Source organism: Hippopotamus amphibius, chromosome 10 (assembly GCF_030028045.1).
Source record: "Hippopotamus amphibius kiboko isolate mHipAmp2 chromosome 10, mHipAmp2.hap2, whole genome shotgun sequence".
Classification (NCBI taxonomy): Eukaryota; Metazoa; Chordata; class Mammalia; order Artiodactyla; family Hippopotamidae; genus Hippopotamus; species Hippopotamus amphibius.
This window is the reverse complement of record NC_080195.1, coordinates 25,780,404-25,799,088: the sequence shown is the minus strand read 5'-3', so window position 1 is coordinate 25,799,088 and position 18,685 is coordinate 25,780,404. Positions and strand designations below refer to the sequence as shown.

The 18,685-nt window shown below is 49.8% G+C and overlaps 1 protein-coding gene across 3 annotated transcripts; it reads left to right on the top strand.

Annotated features, from left to right (window-relative positions):
• The first annotated feature begins 1,146 nt into the window (after nucleotides 1–1,146).
• Nucleotides 1,147–17,503, top strand: RNF122 (ring finger protein 122). Of its 3 annotated transcripts, none has more exons than XM_057697175.1 (6): nucleotides 1,147–1,467; nucleotides 7,807–7,963; nucleotides 13,902–13,947; nucleotides 14,291–14,332; nucleotides 16,117–16,196; nucleotides 16,457–17,503. In XM_057697175.1, exons 1-6 carry the CDS (start codon nucleotides 1,443–1,445, stop codon nucleotides 16,569–16,571), a joined length of 465 nt encoding a protein of 154 aa, XP_057553158.1. In that variant the 5' UTR covers nucleotides 1,147–1,442; the 3' UTR covers nucleotides 16,572–17,503. The 3 variants fall into 3 exon arrangements, with proteins under 3 accessions (XP_057553158.1, XP_057553157.1, XP_057553159.1); XM_057697174.1 differs by having other exon boundaries at nucleotides 16,114–16,196; XM_057697176.1 differs by lacking the exon at nucleotides 1,147–1,467 and adding an exon at nucleotides 2,180–2,236 and having other exon boundaries at nucleotides 16,114–16,196.
• Nucleotides 17,504–18,685: the final 1,182 nt, after the last annotated feature.

Here is an 18,685-nt window from a genome sequence, read left to right as displayed (position 1 = left end):
ACTCAAATATCGAACAACTGGTGAACAAAGAAGTTGTGATAGTCATACAATGGAATTTTATTCAGCAACTTTATTATTAATTTATTTGGTTATTTATTTTATTGAAGTATAGTTGATTTAGAATGTTGTGTTACTTTCAGGTGTAGAGCAAAGTGATTCAGAGATTCTTTTTTAGATCCTTTTCCATTATAGATTATTACAAGATGTTGAATATAGTTCCCTGTGGTATACAGTAGGTCCTTGTTGCTTATTTATTTTATATATAGTAGTGTATATCTGTTATTACCAAACTTCTGATTTATCCCTCCCCCCTTTTCCCCTTTGGTAAGCATAACTCTGTTTTCTCTCTGTAGTCTATTTCTGTTTTTTAAGTAAGTTCATTTATATCCTTTCTTTAAAATTCCACATATAAGGGATATCACTTGATATTTATCTTTCTCCATCTAACTTACTTCATTTAGAATGATAATCTCTAGGTCCAACCTTGTTGCTGCAAAATTCCCTCTTTCTCTTTCTTCTTTTTTTTCCCCTCATAAATGTATTTATTTACTGGCTGCGTTGGGGCTTCATTGCTGCCAAAGTTCCCTCTTTCCAATGGCGCAAAGAAGCGTGCAAGCCGCCACCTAGGACCAAGTCCTTGCCCTCTGGGCAGAAATATAACCACTCCCCCAGCTGGTTTCTCAAAGAGCTATAGAAATGCTAAACAGTAACAGATCTGGAGGCAGAAAACAATGTGGCACTAATTGTTCAGTTTCCTCCACATCCCTAGCGGAGGAGGCTGGCCCCCGGCTTCTCCGGCCATCCCACCGCGCCGCGCGCTTCTTTCTCGACTTAAGTATCCCGAGGACTGGGAAGGTGAAGGGGGAGGCGCCCAAGGGGCAAAGATGCTCCCCACCCTCCGATGGGGGCGGAGCTGCAAATAATGCCGGGGGCCCGGAGGAAGGCTCCCATTGGCCGGAGGGCGGGTGACGGGAGGGGGGCGGAGTTTTCCGGGGAGCGGGGCGGGGTGGGGGGAGTATAAGGGAGGGGGTGTGCGCACACCGTGTCAGTTTCGGCGTCCCTGGCATCGCACCTCCCCGCCAAGGCAACTGGGTCGCCTCTCGGGCGAAGGCTCTTCCCTCCTCTGCCAACCAGCCGCCCCCACCCGCCTTGAGGCGCCCCGCAGCTCCCGCAGCCCCGGGGCTCTTCCTGCCTTTCGTCCGCGGTGCTTTGATCCGGGGGACTTTCTGTTTGCTTGTTTTCTCTTCTTCCCTCTTTTGTTGCTCTAAAACCCATCTCGCCGAAGCCCCCCTGCTCCGGAGGGAGTTCGACTTGCGGAAGAAGATCGGCTGCCGCGCACCGCACCGGCCCCTCCTGCCACCCGCCAGCCGGCGCGCCCACCCCGCCTGTCCGACCCGCCGCCTGCATTCGTTCGCCAGAGGAAGCCAGCCGAGAGTTCATTGATGCACCCATTTCAGTGGTGTAACGGTGAGTCCCGGGCCGGCAGGACGAGGGACGCGCGGCTGGCCGGAGACGCGCAGAGGGGGACACCAGGTTTCAGGTCCGAGGGCTTGTTCTCCCTCGCGAGCCAAGTTTTTCCTGATATAGGACCGGCGAGGAGGCGTCCTGGCGCCAGACTCAGCTCTGCACAGCGCGGAATTTGAAAAAAAAAAAAAAAAAAAAAAAAAAAAGTCCAGGTTTAACTCCAGGGCCGGGAAGGGAAGGATCTCTGGAGCGCGCGGCGGGCGTGGGAGCCGAGGGGTTCCCGGCCTTTGTGTGGCGGCTTCGCACGCCTACCGCCTCCCCTTGCCTTTGTGCGCTCCAACTCTTGTTCTTTGTTGTGGTTGTCGGAGGAGAATTAAATCCGCGCTCGGGCTGGGATCTCCTAGAGGGAGCTCAAGTTCCTGGCCTGAAACTTTGCAGGCTATTTTAAATATGTATACAATGCAGCGTGCGGGACGGGGCGCGGGGGCGCCTTCCTCTGCGCCTTTGTTGGCTGCGCACCGGCTGCGAAGCGGCTTTGTGTCCGTGGAAGACGCCGGATTAATGAGCGTGGCTTTACCGGATTGATAGATCTCTCGGCGCCCGGCTACCCTTGAGTGCAGGGCTTGCCTGGGGAGCTGGGCTCACCGGCCCCAAGGCCAGACCACAGTACTAGCTCACGTGCTTCGGTGCTGGCCGCGCCTCCGGATCCAGTCACCCCTCCCACCCCGGCCTGGGTGATGCAAAATTCATCTCACCTGAGGCTTCGGTTCAGGTGATGCATACAGGTTGGGCTTGGGTCTGATGCCTCGCCCAGGCTACCTGAAAAGAGGGACCTTCTGAGCGGGTCAGTTCAAAACTTTCAAGATCCAGTGGCGCTAGGATCTTGACTGCGTTGTTCTAAAGCTTGGAGAGTTTCCGGAGAAAGGGGGAAGCGGGGCGGGGGGACCAAAGCAGCTGGCCTTATCTCTGAGCAGGGTAGGCTGGCTAGTTAGGAGGGAAAAAAAAATCAATTTTTGAAAGATTCTTGCCAGATCTTGCATTAATTATTTCAAGAGGCTTTTGTTTTAAGGCAGGGTTTGGGCAGCATGTGTACGAGGGGCCCCCCACCCCCCTTTTCCTCTTGCTGGTAGGATCTAATTTCCTGAAAATGAGCCAAGCTGTGTGTGGGATAGGCGGCATTGCTAGAGTGGCGGTGCGGAGGATTGGGGGGGGGGGGGGGGGGAGGAAGGACAGTGCATCCCAGCATCTGGGAAAGATTCCCGTTGGCTGGGAAGGAGAAGCATTTCCCAGATCCACTGGTCTTTCTTGGCCAGTGCTTCTCTTGACGTCATTCCAGCTCCTGGCCTGGCGAGCTCAGAGATGAGACATTCTGATGTCAAGGCTTTCCTGGGTCGGCTGAAACAATGGAACAGACTTCAGGAGAAGAACCAAGGTGGCTGACAGGAACACCAGCCTTTCTTCTGGGCAGCCCCTTTCCTACGAGGGTTTAGACTAGCAGAGGACCTGCTGCTTTATCTTTTCACTTTTTTTTTTTAATTTATTTTTTATTGAAGTATAGTTGATTTACAATGTTGTGTTTTTTACTTTAAAAAAAATTTTTTTTTACCGAAGTATAGTTGATTTACAGTGTTGTGCCAGTCTCTGCTGTACAGCACACTGACTCAGTTATACGCATATAGACATTCTTTTCTTATATTCTTTTCCATTATGGTTTATCATATAGGACATTGAATATAGTTCACTGTTCTTTTCACTTCTTAAAGTGACAGAGAGATGACTTCTCTGACTCAAGTGAAGAAACAATCCTCCCCCAACACCTTTGTGAAAAATATGTAGAGCCCCTCATTCCTGGGGTTAAAATTCTGTCCTTATAAGTTTAGAGGAAAAACTACTCCACTGTCAGCTTTTAGCCCAACGTATATTTTTTCCCACTTTCTAATCAGCGTACAAGCAAATGGACCATCTCCTCTCAGCTATGAAGCGCTTCTCACCCACACTTCTTTATCACAGAAAGTCCCAAACTCACGGACTCAATCCTGGAGCCCCAGGGAAAGCTTCTCTCAGCAAGATAAGATGGTCAAGATAAACTGATAAAGTCCTGAGGCCAGAGTGCCTCCAGAGTGAATACACTTTGTAAACCCTCTGTGTTAGCTATGGCCATTGCTGTGCAAGTTCCCAGAACAGGGAACCCAGTGAGGTTCTTTGGAACCCTAAAGATGCCAGGATCCAGCTCATAAATGGTGCATGGAGAGCAAAGGCATGTTAAGGGTTAGACCCTCTTACAGCATCAACTGTTGATGAGACAGGGGTTGGGGAGATGTGTCTGGTGGGGAAGAAGACTTCTTTGGCACTGAGGACAGAGTTCCCTGGAAGAGAAGCCCAAAGGCCCTTTTCCAGAGTAGACAGAAGTTGGTCCTCCCTGGCCAGTCCACTGTGATGTCTTCATGGAAAATTGATCTCCTTTGGCCCACGAAGATCAAATATACGAGTGGAGGGTGAAGCGGGGGGGGGGGAGGGGGGAACTTTCTAACCCAAGGTGGAGGTTCAGATGCAAGAGCTGGGCAAAGTTTAGGAGCTAATTACTTTTTTTCCAACTTTAACCAAAAAGTCTTTCAGGACAAGAACTTTTACTTTTTGTTTCCCCACGATTTCTAGGTCAGTGTATAAATCAAGTCAGCAGCAATACTTGTTGGATGACTGGTCATCCATTAGCTGAGGGCAGTTTCTGGGCAATTTTCCCAAACTTCAATCTCCTTACTTTGAAGCAGGAGCTTTTGCCAAGATGACCGGGTCATCTTGAGAAAAATTTATTTATCTGTTAACCAGTTATTGCAACCAAGCCAAACACGAGGGTAGGCACTGGAGAATGTACGAAAGTCCACATCCTCAGATGTACGAGCACTCAGGCATGTTAGAACTCATCTCTGATCTCAGGATTGTATATAGTCACACCCCTACTATGTGCCGCACTTTGTATGGTGAAAACCTTTGTGTCCGTCTTCTTTCCTAGACGGTAAGATCATCTTGTCTTTCTTTGCTTTTTTATCATCAGTGTCTGCTGTGGTACTTGTCATCTAATCAATGCTTAATGCCTTTTTGAGTTAAATGAAGTTGATTCTAGGAACAGTGGGGGCAACATAAGACAGTTACTGAGTGTACCAGAGCCAGACACATGACACAAGCTGTGAGCACTATAGAATTTGGGGCGGGGGGGAGGGTGAGGGCTGGAATATCACAAAGACTAGGTTTGGGGGACTTCGGGGAAGGAGAGGGAGTTTCAGGCAGAGAAAGCTGCATGAACAGAGATGTGGAGGCAGGTGATGACACGGTTGAGCAAGAAATGGAGAGGAGGCTGGCCCACCTGGGGTGATGACGGAGGATAATGAGTGGGGGAGCTAGAGAGGGGACCCGGCGCATGTGTGTGTAGGGGGACTTGAAGCCAGTCTTGAGTTTGGGAAATACATGCTAGAAACCAAGTGGGAGGAAATGTCAGACATGTGGGCTAAATTAGAGGAGGGACTAGACATCAATTAATAGGCACTTGGGGTAGAATTGGGCTCTCTCTACATCTGCTTGGAATAGAGACTTGGCAGTAGATAATTGGCACACAATCTGAAAGAGGTTTGGAGGGAGGCCCATTATACTGGTCACTAGATTGATCTTGGGGATGAAGAGGGCTGAGGTGTATGAGGTCAAAGATGACTTCAGTCTTTCAAGCCAGTCATCTGCTGAGTTGGGGTCACATGGCTAATTACAGTGTAGAATTCCAAAGCGTATTAATGGGGGTCTGACTCCTAGCCATGATGTCAGGAAAGTACTTAAAACCCACGCTGAAAGTTTGAGTCCAGAGGTTCCCTCACCCCCGAGCTGCGTAGGATCTTAGTTCCTTAAGCAGGGATTGAACCTGTGCCCTCAGCAGTGAAAGCACAGAGTCCTAACCACTGGACCGCCGGGGAAGTCCCCAGAGGGCTTTGAAGCCAGGCCTCCTTAGCTGTTTGACTGTAGACACGTTGTTTAATGATTGGGTCGTTTTTCCCCCAGGAGGCTGGGGGGAGAAACATTTCACGGTGGCGTTATTACAGAGGTTAAGTTGGTAGTATGAGATGTGCTTGGCCAGTAGCAGATGTATTGTAAAGTCTAGCCTTCTCATCCCAACACTTTCTGAAATCCAAGAGTTTGAGACTTACCTTTCAGATCACTGCTATTTTTTGCCTGCCAGCAGGAAAAAAACACTCAACTGGCTTGTGGTTAAATCCTATCTTTTTTTTTTTCCCTTATAAACATGATAGAAAATTTACTAACTCTCAGGACCAGTATTCTCAAGATAGCAGCTCCAGGATTCGTTAATTCAGCAACTCAAGTGACAACATCTTTCTTCTTTCCTTGTCTTCTCTTCCAGCAGCTTTGTATTGAATGTCTCTTTCCAGCTGTAACTTGGCCGCCATCATTCCAGGTGTTTGGGGGAGATGTGACCCCCAAAAAGAAAATCTTGTCTTTTCCAGCAGACCTTCTCTTTGCTTCTGCAGCCAGATCCTTATCACATACCTACCCTAACACCGAACCCCTGGCAAGGGCTAGGTGTGGTCACCACCTTTGGACCAATCAGGATTTACCCCTGAGTCACGTGGGAAAGGGAAGCATCTAGTGGCCACGCGTGCGTCCCAAGCTGAAGGGACCTCATTCAAATGTGGATTCTGATTCATTTCAGTGAGGGCGGCCTGAGATTCTGCATTTCTAACAAGCTTGGGGGGATGCCACTGCCATTAGGGGACTGCGCGGCAAGGCTTTGAGTAGAAAGGGGGAAGGTGGCCAGTAAAAGCTGCAGCTCCCCTGCCCCCCGCCCTTTGCCACTTTCTGGAACGCTGGCCCAGCCTCAGAGTGAATAATTTCTATTCTGGTCCTAGAGCTTCTTGGCTTCTGGAGCAGATGGCTTAATGACAAATGACCTTTGCAACTGCACTTTGCAATTTACAAAGCATGTTTCTTACACCATCATTTTCGGTCCTCTCTGCACGTTGCTTGTTTTCCTGTGACAAAGTGAAGCTTAGCGAGGTAATTTCTTAAAAGGTCACATAGCTAGGGAGAGGTGAGATTGGAGCCCAAATGTACGTTTCCTCACCTAAGGCTTTTCATTTTGCTACTGCACTATATGGGCTTCTACCTGATGGAAGTGAGTTTCCCAACTTCTGCCCATTGCCTGAATCCTTGGTCCCCTAGATAGGGATGCTGGTTTAAGTACTGTGTGTAGGATCCCATTTCATAGATTGGTTAAATAATTTACCCAAGATCGTATAGCTGGTAAGTGTTGAAACTAGGGTGCAAACGTAAGCCCCTGCAATGTAAATTGGTGCAGCCAGTATGGAAAACAGTATGGAGTTTCTTTTAAAAAACTAAAAATAGGCATATTATCCAGCAGTCTCACACTTGGACATGTATCTGGAGAAAACTCTAATTCGAAAAGATGCATGCACCCTAATGTTCATAGCGGCACTGTTCACAGTAGCCAAGACATGGAAGCAACTTGAGTGTCCATCAACAGATGAATGGATAAAGGAGATGTGGGGCGCGTGTGTGTGTGTGTGTGTGTGTGTGTGTGTGTGTGTGTGTGTTGGAATACTACTCAGCCATAAAAGAATGAAATAACTCCATTTGCAGCAATATGGATGGACCTAGAGATGATCATACTAAGTGAAGTAAGTCAGAGAAAGACAAATATCATATGATAGCTCATATATAGAACCTAAAATATGATACAAATGAACTCATTTACAAAACAGAAACAGACTCACAGACATAGAAAACAAATTTATGGTTACCAAAGGGGAAAGGGAGTGAGGAAGGGATATATTAGGAGTTTGGGATTAACAGATACAAACTACTGTTTGTAAACTAGATAAACAGGACTTCCCTGGTGGTCCAGTGGGTAAGACTTCGCACTCTGCAGGGGGCCTAGGTTGGCTCCCTGGTCGGGGAGCTAAAGATCCCATGTGCTGCAGCTAAAGCCCAGTGCAGCCAAAATAAATAAATGTAAACAAACGAACAAAGACCTACTTATAGCACAGGGAACTAACGATATTCTGTAAGAAACCATCATGGAAAAGAATATATATATGTATATGTATAACTGAATCACTTTGCTCTACACCAGCAACTAACACAACATTGTAAATCAACTATACTTCAATTAAAAAAAAAAAAAAAAAAGCAAGCCCCTGAGTCAGAGGTTTGCCATCTCTCCCTGCACCCTTGTTTGCACAGAGCACCCTTGTTTGCACAGAGCCCCGTTGGCCCCAGTGGTAAATTTCCCACCATTGTAATACTTTGCCTCCTGGTTCTTTGCAGGGTGTTTCTGCGGCCTGGGACTGGTGAGCACCAACAAGTCCTGCTCGATGCCACCCATCAGTTTCCAAGACCTTCCCCTCAACATCTACATGGTCATCTTCGGCACCGGCATCTTCGTCTTCATGCTCAGCCTCATCTTCTGCTGCTATTTTATCAGGTGGGTGGCTCGCCGGCTGACCTGGGGTGGGGCGTCCTGGAGGCGGCGGCCCTGGGCGGGGCGGGGCGAGCGAGGCTTTCGTCACAGAGTCACCAGCCTCCAGCGGGGGCCCCTGCCTGGAGGACAGGACTTAGCCTGCCCTTCGCTGGGCCCTGAGGCCTGGTGTTTCTATTTACATCAGCCTATCAGGTTGTTGGAGCGCATATAAGGTCAGCATGAATCAGGCTGCATCCCCCTGTTGGCCAGTTATTCTCAAGTTGCCTGGAATGACTGTCCAAGTACTATCATCGGTGGTCCCTGAACTGTCTCTCCCCGCCGATTCACACTCTCTGCGTGGCCAGGGGTGGGGGGCATCGGGACACCAATGGCATGATCCTCGGCCCTCCTGGGAAATCCTGTTGCCATCCCGCCAGATGCTAATATTAGCAAGCTGGTGTCTGCAGAGCTGCTTGTTTGTTCTGCCTTGTAAGCTCTTATATTCGAGAGAGAGAGAACTGAAAAACATCATTTCTTCTTACTGTGTAGGGATCCAGGGAAGGACGTGAGCTTGGCAGGGCTAGCCAAGCTCCAGGAACTCTTGTTCACTTCCAGGCAAAGGAACTGGTGGCTGTTTTCTACCAAAAATGTGGGGCAGGGGACCTCCCTGGTGGTGCAGTGGTTAAGACTCCGTGCTCCCAATGCAGCGGGCCCAGGTTCGATTCCTGGTCGGGGAGCTGAATCCCACATGCATGCCACAACTAAGGGTTACCATGCCACAACTAAGGAGCCTGCTTGCCACAACAAAGACCTGGCGCAACCAAATAAATATTACAAAAATGTGGGGCAGGAAAAAAAAATGTGGGGCATGCCTGGTATTCAGAGTGGAAAATACAGTAGTGTTTCTGACTAGGGTGCTCTATTGGTATCGACAATTCCTCATTGTATGGGACTGTCCCGTGCATTGGGCAACGCTAGACACTCCTGACCAGTAGAATGTGCTAATGGTCCTGAGAGCCGTTGTGATAACCAAGCCACACGCCCACACACACAAACATGTGATTACCCAACGCCAGGGTAGACAGATGTCAGCTGGGGTCTAGGCTAGTGTCAGATCAAATCATCTAAGACAATTAAGTCAAGATGAAGGAATGAGTTCCTGTTCCCCACTGAAATGTCCAAGTGGGTTTGAGTGCTTTGCCTGGCAAGAGGCTAGAGGGAAAGTAGATACTTGTCCGGATTCCTAGGGCCAGAGGAGCTCCCTCTTAAGAAGAAGCGCTCTCTGTGCTCCCCGTCCACTACTTTGGGCTTCTTCTTTCTCAGGACTTTAAAAAGTCCCCAGGCCTGGAATTTTCCACTTACAAGTCTTTGCAGAAGAGAGAGTGGTTTATTTTCCCTCTTGTACAATTGAGTCTAAAGTTTGCATCTAATTAGTAAGTGAAGGTAGATTTCCGGTATCTCACCACCCCCTCCCCTTTCCCCAAGCCTAAGTTTTCTTCCTCAAACGCTTTCATCTTCCTGACCACCAACCACTGCGCTCTCCCCATATGAAGCAATTTATGCAACTCCCCAGAGACGGAAGAGGAGACATAGCAAAGAGTTGTGTGTGATGCTGGCAGGAGGCTCTAAAACCAATTTCGTCTGGCCCTAGCACACACACACAGGCACACCCATGCCAGGCTGCAAAAGTGGTCAAGAGAAGAAAATCTACAAAATAACCCTGAGCGAGTACGTGGGTGACCAGGCTTTACATTTCCTAATTCTGCCACTAATAGGTGTGATCTTAGGGTTTTCGCTGCTCTTTACCAAGTACCTTCTGTGTGCCAGGCATCACAGTCAGCATTTTGTGAAACATTTAGCTTCCTTAGTCCTCAGAACTTCCCTCCAGTTTCGGTATCAGCCTGCTTTATAAATGAGGAAATTCACGCTCAGACAGTTAAAGATCTGCCGAAGCTCCTATATCCAGGAAGACGGAGAGGTGGGCTGGTCTTATGACAATGAGCGAGAGTCTTTCAGATTCCAGATGCTGGCCTTCTCCCATTCTTATTCCTTGAATGGGAACCACTGTGACATCCGTGGCCACCCTCCTGCAGCTAGGATGGTCATCCTGCAGAAGGACAGGCTACGAGCTCGGGTGTGGCTGATTTATGTTTTGTTTGGCTGGAGTTAAAGAACAGAAGAGATACAGCCACATGATACCAAAAGCTTTCCCCACTGCGGGGGTGCTCGGTGCCACCTGTTCCTTCTGCAGTAATCTGCCCCTTCGCCACCCCGCCCTCTGTCCTGCAGCCTGCCCGAAGCCAGTTCGACCCTGGCGTCTCATGGTTCCCCAGGCTTGCTGGTGCGTGGCAGCCTGGGAGTGTCTATATATAGAAAGACACACAAGCACAGAAGCCACTTCCTCTCCCTGCTTCTCGGTTTCCTCCTCAGCCAAAATAGGCCTGTGAACCCCCTCCTGACCTGGTGAGCTCATTGGCCAAGGCCAGCCTCTGCCCCCCAGCTCCCCCTCGCTCCATCTCCCTGACCCCCCCGGAGCTGATCTCTGCCCTACACAGGATGGAGGGGCCCGTGAAGTACAAATGGGCAGGAAAGGAGTGATTATTTTCGGGACCTGGCTGCATTGTTTGTTGCAAAAGGGAAAAGCCAGGGAGAGCCCACTGGCAGCGGCTAGAAATGGTCTCATTGAATTCGGGGTATTTTTAGTTGCTTTGCTCACCCGACAGCTGAGAAGGCCACCTGTCCAGAGTCACTGGCACTCTGTCCCCCGCTGGGATGGCCCAGGAGCTTTGCTTTTTGCTTTGTTTCCCTTGGAACCCTTTTGGCCCCATTTCATCATAACCTATACCTTCCTGATATGGAAATCTACATGCAGAGTGAATACAGGACATGGCTCCAAAACCCTTCACTGTTCCGCTAGTCCTGGGCTCTGAGAGTCAGGCTTCTGCAGGATCCTTGGGGTAAGACCATTCAAGGGAGCCAGGCAGTCAGAAGGGCCGAGGGTGGGGAAGGAGGACACCCCAGGCATCCTAGAACACAGCAAGCAGAAAGGCCCTGCACGTACTATGTACACGTAGCATGTTGCAGGCGAGACTCAGAAGATGTGACAACCTCTCAGTCTGAGTCAGGAAGCAGCCTCCTCACCACTTCCTTATTTACTCTGTACATACCTGGTAAAAGAGCAACAGTGTCTCTCTCAGAAGGCAGCTGTGAGCACCCTGGCAGTGAGATCACTCATTTTCTTCCTTCCCCAGATGAACCCAGTGTCAAGCAGGTAGCACTTGATCATTTAAGCTTTGGGTGCATCCTTCCCTGTCGTCTCATGTGGAAGTGGCAACACAGGTGCATGTGTGTGTATGAAAGTGCAAAGGTCAGGGTGGAGCAGTGGGAGCCCTGGGTACACCCTTGGCCCAGTCTCCGATGACCAGAAACCCTCCGATGACGGGGCAGGCGGGGGGCCATGGCTGTGCTGCCCCGCCCTCAGCCCCGAGGCAGGGAGACACCTGCCCCAGCTGTCCCCTGACCGCCTGTTAGGAGCCATGAAGGTGGTGGGAGCCCAGTCTTAACTGTGCCCTGGCTGTGAGTCGAGCACAGCTCTTTTAGACCTTCTGGACCCCACTCCACTCTGGTTCCAGCATCTCTTCGCTGCTCCTGGAGCGTCTTACCCCGCTCCCTTCAATTGAGTCTCGTGATTGGAGGTTCTCTCCCTCTAACTCAGGCCAGCAGTCTCTTTCTGCACAAGGCCAGATATTATAGGCTTTGCAGGTCATATGGTCTCTGTCCGAACCAGCCAGCCCTACTTTGCAGAAGCAGCCGTAGACGGTACATAAGCTGTTGGATTGGCCAAAAAGTTTGTTCAGGTTTGTCCTTAAGATGTTATGGAAAAACCCGAATGAACTTTTTAGCCAACCCAGCATAAGCTTGGCTGTGCCCTTGTAAAATTTTATGGGCATTAACGTTGAGTTTCATATAATTTTCAAATGCCATGAGATACTCTTTCAAGTCCTGCTTCCAGTAGGAAGTAGGCCAGAAAGAGAGAAACAAATAACCGTATGCTAACTCATATATATGGTATCTAAAAAAGTAGTACTGATGAACCCAGTGACAGGGCAAGAATAAAGATGCAGATGTAGAGAATGGACTTGAGCACACGGGGTTGGCGGGGGTGGGGTGGGGCGGGGAGGACCGGGGACAGGGGTGGGGTGGTGAAGGGGAAGCTGGGACGAAGTGAGAGAGTAGCATAGACATAGATACACTACCAAATGTAAAATAGACAGCTAGTGGGAAGTTGCTGTATAATGAAGGGAGATCACCTCGATGATGGGTGATGCTTTAGAGGGCCAGGACAGGGAGGGTGGGAGGGAGTCGCAGGAGGGAGGGGATATGGGGATATATGTCTAAATACAGCTGATTCACTTTGGTGTACCTCAAAAACTGGTGCAAGAGTGTAGAGCAATTATATTCCAATAAAGAGCTTAAAAAATAATAAATACAATGAGAGTTTAAAAAAAGAATAAGTACCATTCTTCACTTCTAGGACCTATGAAACAAGCGGTCAGCTGGATTTGGCTCTCAGGAGGCCATGGTATGCTAACCCGATGGTTTCCTGATGTTTCCTTCCAATAACTCAGATCTTTGGTAGAAATGCCCTGTGGGCGAGAAAGCCCCATCTGGTTCCCAAGTACAGGAGGCCATAGAGCTCCCTGCACAATTCGGAAGGTTTCTCTTACTGAAAATAAAATGACAAAAAAAAAATTATGATCAGTGCGTAATCACGGTCCCAGGCATCTGCACACTGAGCCATTCAGGGAGTCAGAGGCTTGTTGATGAAAGGGTGTTTCCCCAAAACCACATCGTATCCTCGGGACCACAGTGTGTGCCGCCTAATTGGTAAAGCCAGTGTGTTGACGAACCCAGGCTCTGTCATCAGATCGACTTTGATTCACATCCAGACTCTGCCGCCAGCCAGCTCTGATGTTCGGGCAAGTTACTTCACTTCTTTGGACGCTGTGTTCCTCATCTGCAAACACGAACGTCTCTCCCTTTGGAAACTGTTTGGAATCGAGGCCAAAGGAGATGGATATATCAGCGCAGAGATCGACTCACAGCAAATCCTCCACCACGATTAAGCTCCTGCCACTAGTAACGGCGTGTTCTGGCCATTGTGTTTTGGCCATTGAGAGTCCGCCAGTATGCGGGCCACCAGCTTGAAACAAAAAGAGGAAAACAAAGAAGGGATTGCCTGTGTTGGCCTGGCACTGTGAAGTGGGGAAGCATGTGCTCTGGTTCCAGAATACTTGTGTTCTCTGGGTGGAAAATTCCCCAGGCTCAACAGACGTTCCCCTGCTTCCCTGGCTTGGTGGAAATATTCCTCTTAAGAATATCTAACTTCTGGGAATTCCCTGGGGGTCCAGTGGTTAGGACTCTGTGCTTTCACTGCTGAGGGCGTGGGTTCAGTCCCTGGTCAGGGAACTAAGATCCTGCAAGCTGCGTGGCATTGCCGGAAAAAAGAAAAAAATCTAACTTCTGTATACTCAGCAAGCAGATGGTTGATCTGTATATTTGGGGAGCCTGAAGGAAGTGATCTACCGGGAAGCAGCAGGGAGGGTGATGAACTGTGGGTTGGCCAAATATGGGTTTGTTCCGGTTTTCATACGATGTTGTGGAAAATACCGAATGAACTTTTTGGCCAACTCAATATGAGGGTGCTCTGCAGAGACGCCCCCAGTCTGGGGGAGGTGACAGTGAGTTTTGAGGCAGTTGAACCTGAGTAAGGATCTGAGTGCTTAACCGACTCCAGTGACCCGCAGAGGGTCCCATGCATACCCCACGTGTCTGTGGGAAGCGCACCTCCCCACCCCCAGAAGGATGTCCCAAGCAGCCGGCCGGACTCATCTGCTCATTTGAATGGCTCTTGGTGCAAAGACATAATGACCTCTTCTCTCCCCTCTTTCTGCTCCCCCAGCAAACTCCGGAACCAAGCACAGAGCGAACGATATGGATATAAAGAGGTAAAGAAAGTCTACATTTTGCCCCGAGACGTCCTCCCCCACTACTAAGCCCTGCTGGATATGGTGGGGTGAGGGTTGCGGGGAGAGCAGGTTTGAGCTGGCCTGGCCTCCCTTTGGCCTCCCCTCTGGCCCCCCTCGGAGGCTAACTCCTTTCCCTTCCTCAAGTCTGACTGGGCGCAGATGGGGCCCAAAGCCCTCCTCTTTCGTGAGAGGGTTGGGCTGGGGGGGTGGGGGTACAGGGTGGCATTTCTCTGCAGGGGCCAGGGATTCCCTTCCTCAGCGAATACCGCCTGGCCTCTGGGTTTGGTTTCTCATGACATCAGACCTCTGCTCTTTTCCCCAGGTGGTGCTTAAAGGTGATGCCAAGAAGTTACAGTTATATGGGGTGAGTGCGCTGGGGCAGCTCTCGAGGCTGCCCAGCAGGTAAAGCAAACCCTCTCTGGCACTCTCAGCCTGACCCCTCCCTTTTGGTCCCTGCCTTCCTGTCTTCTTGGGCCAAGGAGGAAGAAACTCATCCCCGGAGGTGACCAACATGCAGAATCTGTTATGTCTGGAACAAAACCGGCGCAGGCAGAAAACGAAGGGATCACAGAAGGGTTTGGTTATGTGGTGACCCATGGCCTCAGGACGCCCCGCTAGGCATAGTCTTAACCAGGAAGGTGGTCAGACCACTGTGTGCCAGATTTCAGTAACTTTCTCCTGCTCGGACCCCATGTCTTGGTCTGAAAGAGTTTACCTTTGTATGTGTTCTGTCCTGGCAGCTGTGGATCTGACACGTGTGTCCAGCCCTGAGGTTCTTCCCTGTTTCCCTCCATTCCCCTCCCCTCCCCCATCACACCCACTCCCTGGGGCCCCTGGCTCTTTTAGGACTAGACCATTTCATCTTCCTTTCCCACCTGTGCCTTTGAGGTCACCTAACTCATTTCCCAGGACTTCCTTCCATAACCACAGACACTTCTGCAGAGCGCGTGTGTGTGGTTGTCTGGGAGCGGGGAAGATCACAGGTCTCCCTGCACACAAGGCTGCCTGGCCACGGCCTCATTTCATCCCTCTTTCTGGCATCCACTATCATGGTGTCTGCAAGTTCCAATGTTTCTTAAGCTCTCCTCCAGAAGAGTAACTCAAGTGAGATCAAAAGGGTTAATATACTGGGATGTAAGGCTGGATTTAAAGAATGTGAACCATACACCAGAACCCCATCCTTACCTCTAGTTCTTAATAAGTGCGCCCTCGCCAAAGGTCCTAGGCTGGAAAGGCAAAAACCATAGCTAGTCAGCTGTAAAACAGAACAAAATCATGCCATTTACAGCAACATGGGTGGACCTAGAGATGATCATACTAAACGAAGTAAGTCAGACAGAGCAAGACAAACACCATCTGATATCACTTATATGCGGAATCTACTATATGACACAGGGACTCAGGGACTTTCCTAGCGGTCCAGTGGTTAGGGTTCCACACTTCCACTACAGGGGGTGTGGGTTTGATCCTTGTTCAGGGAACTAAGATCCCACATGCCATGTGGCGTGACCAAAAAAATAAATAAATAAATAAAATATGACACAAGTGAACCTATCTACAAAACAGAAACAGACTCTCAGAGAACAGAGTTGTGCTTGTCTAGGGAGGGTAGACTGGGGGAGGGATGGAGTGGGAGTTTGATGCAAACTATTATATATAGAATGGATAAACAACAAAGTCCTGCTGTAGAGCACAGGGAACTATATTCAATATCTTGGGATAAACCATAATGGAAAAGAATATGAAAAAGAAGATATATATGTATAACTGAGTCACTTTGCTGTACAGCAGAAATTAACACAACATTGTAATTCAGTCAAATTTTAAAAAACATTCCTCTAGAACAGTGCTGCCCGGTGGAAATCTGAGGACAGAAACGCTCTTTATGTGCATCATTCAGTGTGGGGGCCACTAGCCACGTTGTGGCTGTTGAGCACTTGAAACGTGGCTAGTGTGACTGAGGAACTAAATGTTTAATTTCACCTTCTTTGGGTCGTTTTAAATCTAAAGCAGTCCCCTGTGGTTCCTGGCTACCTCACTGTCAGGGTTAGTTCTCTCTTGGGTGGGGATGAGGTGATGGGTATTCAGGATGGGGGAGTGAGGCTCTTCCCCACCACCTCTCACACGGCCCCTTTCTTCCCACAGCAGACCTGTGCCGTCTGTCTGGAAGACTTCAAGGGCAAGGACGAGCTGGGTGTGCTCCCATGCCAACACGCCTTTCACCGCAAGTAAGTGTCCACAGCAGGGATGTATGTCCAGGGATGCCTGTGAAAGGAATAAGCAGGGAGCATCTTCCAGAGCCTCCAATCCCTACCCATCTCACCTACCCCTTGCCGGTGATGCCCTCCATCCTGTCTGGATATGGAGGGGTTAGACTGGGACGAGGATAGAGAGGTTCTTGTCCTGAGAAGCAGCTGAGCTCTATGAAAAGACAGCTGGAGCAGGTTGGTATCGTCTTAGGGAAAAACAGGTCGTCTTTCGCCCACAGGTGTCTGGTGAAGTGGCTGGAAGTACGCTGTGTCTGCCCCATGTGTAACAAGCCCATTGCTGGTCCTTCAGAGGCCACCCAGAGCATTGGGATCCTGTTGGATGAGCTGGTGTGAGCACTGCCTCCATGCCAAGGCCTGGAGAAGACCTCTTAGCCTCATGGGTGCCTGCTCCTTCCGCACAGCCGCGGTGAACAAGACTGTTGGGTGGTGATGGGCGTGCTCACCTGGAGGGGCGGGGTGCAGAGCTGGTCTTCCACCATCCAGGTGAGACTAGACTTGCCCACCTTCCTGCCTGCTGAAGCCTCTTCCCTGCTACTCAGTTCTGATGGCCTTGCCCGTCAGGACCACTGTATCCTGGTACTGGACTAGCTGCCTGCTTTGTCCCTGCTCTGGGAAAAGAAATCCACTCCTATTTGGCCAAGAACTTGGAGCACACCCCCTTGAGGGTTCCCCTGAGGAGGACAAGCTGCCCTGACCTAGAAGAAGGGATGAGATGGGCTCTGCCCCACCTGTGACCTCCCCGCCGGCTCCCCACTCCTTCCAGAGGAGGGTTAGAAAGGAAGGAGGGAAAGATGGAGGAACCGAGTGCCTCCAGCGGACGCGAGGGAGGCTCTGTAGGAAATCGGGGAAAGCAGGGAAGAACAGAAGAAACGTCAATGTTTACATGGAACCTAAGGAAACCAAGGCTGGCCGCCGGCCTGCTGACTACAGGGGGGTGGAGGGCAGCCCCCTCCCGCTCCTAAGATCCGAGGTGCTATCCGTTCACTGTTCCTCCGGTTGGTCTCAGAGCTTCCTAGTCCATGATGGGGTTTGAGCGCCCCCCCCACTCCCCCCAGAGGAAAGGCTTGGTCGACACCCAAATGGATTCCCAGGGGTTTTTTCTAAAGGAGCAAAAAGGGGCCTGGGGATGGGGGTGTCTGAAGGTTAAGGTCGCAGTGGACACCATCTTCCCCTTTGTAAATAGTATTTTTATACTTCATCCTCACCATCTCAGGCTTTATACATGGAATCCCCCCCCCCGGTGGAAGAGGTGGGGGTTTTCTGTTCCTCCCCCAAGTGGGTGAGGGTGGGAAAAAGGTATGTATTTAAAGAAAATTAAATTTAATAACAAGTTTCTCTAAACTTTTGCCTGTGGTTGTGGCTTGTGTCTGTTGGCTCTTGTCTGCCAACAGGGAACAAGATTCTCCAACTGCCTCTTCTCACTTCCGCATGCTCAGAGCAGACGCACGCGCACAAGGGTTCCTAAACCTTGACCAAAAGAATTGGTGTTAGATTAGTATCTATCTGTCCAGCATAGGTTAGGACTAACTTCGATGTGCTTGAAGACCTGACTGAGCCAGGCTCACTCACGTGATTTCTAGAATATTTTTAAAGAAAGCTGATGCATGGTGCTGCAGCTCTCTAGCTACTAAGACTTGTCATTCACAGAATTCTTGTAATTCAAGCCACTGAGCTCTTAACACAGTGAAAGGTCCAGGTTGCTGCTGTAAAGGCTTGATTTCTTTTGCTGATTAGGTTTTTTTTCTTACCCATTAGCTGACCAACACTGACCCATCCTACCCTGTGTACCATGCCTAGACATATTGCATTGTTAACTTCTTTTGCTCCCAGCTGCGCTCAGACCTGGCATCTGTGCCCTCCAACTGTGCTCTGTCAATGTTTAAAGGGGTGCTGAGTCCATCATGGGTTTGCAAAATGGATGGGGAGGGCCAGGAACCGTTTTCGTGGCCATCATGGCTATGGTTCCCCCCTACTCAGTGGAACAGGGCAGGGCCAATGGTCATCCCAGCATGTCTCTCTTTTTTCCCCCCACATTTCCAAGTTTTATTTTCTTTAAAAAAAGAAAAGGTATTTGAGACAATATCTCACTAGTAGAATGCATTATTGTTTGTCTTTAACAGAAAAAAAAAAATCAATGCTGCAGTAAAACAGAACACGAACTCATGCGTTTCCCCAACTGTGATGCTTAGGGATGCACCTTCCAACTTGGTTCCTCATCCCAGCATCTCTTGAGCACAGTCTAGTGTGGTGGTGGGTCACGGATGTACAAGAGATGCCTCTGCATCTGGAGGAGTCAGACCTACAGGGTAGGTGTGATGCCCTCCCAGCCCTGTAGCTGAGCCATGGAGGCTTGTCGGTGCAGTTGATGCTCATGGCTGAGCAGACCCGAGATGCAGCTGCGGCACGTGATGGTCCTGGTGAAGTTGTCGGTACCTGTCTTGGTGGCA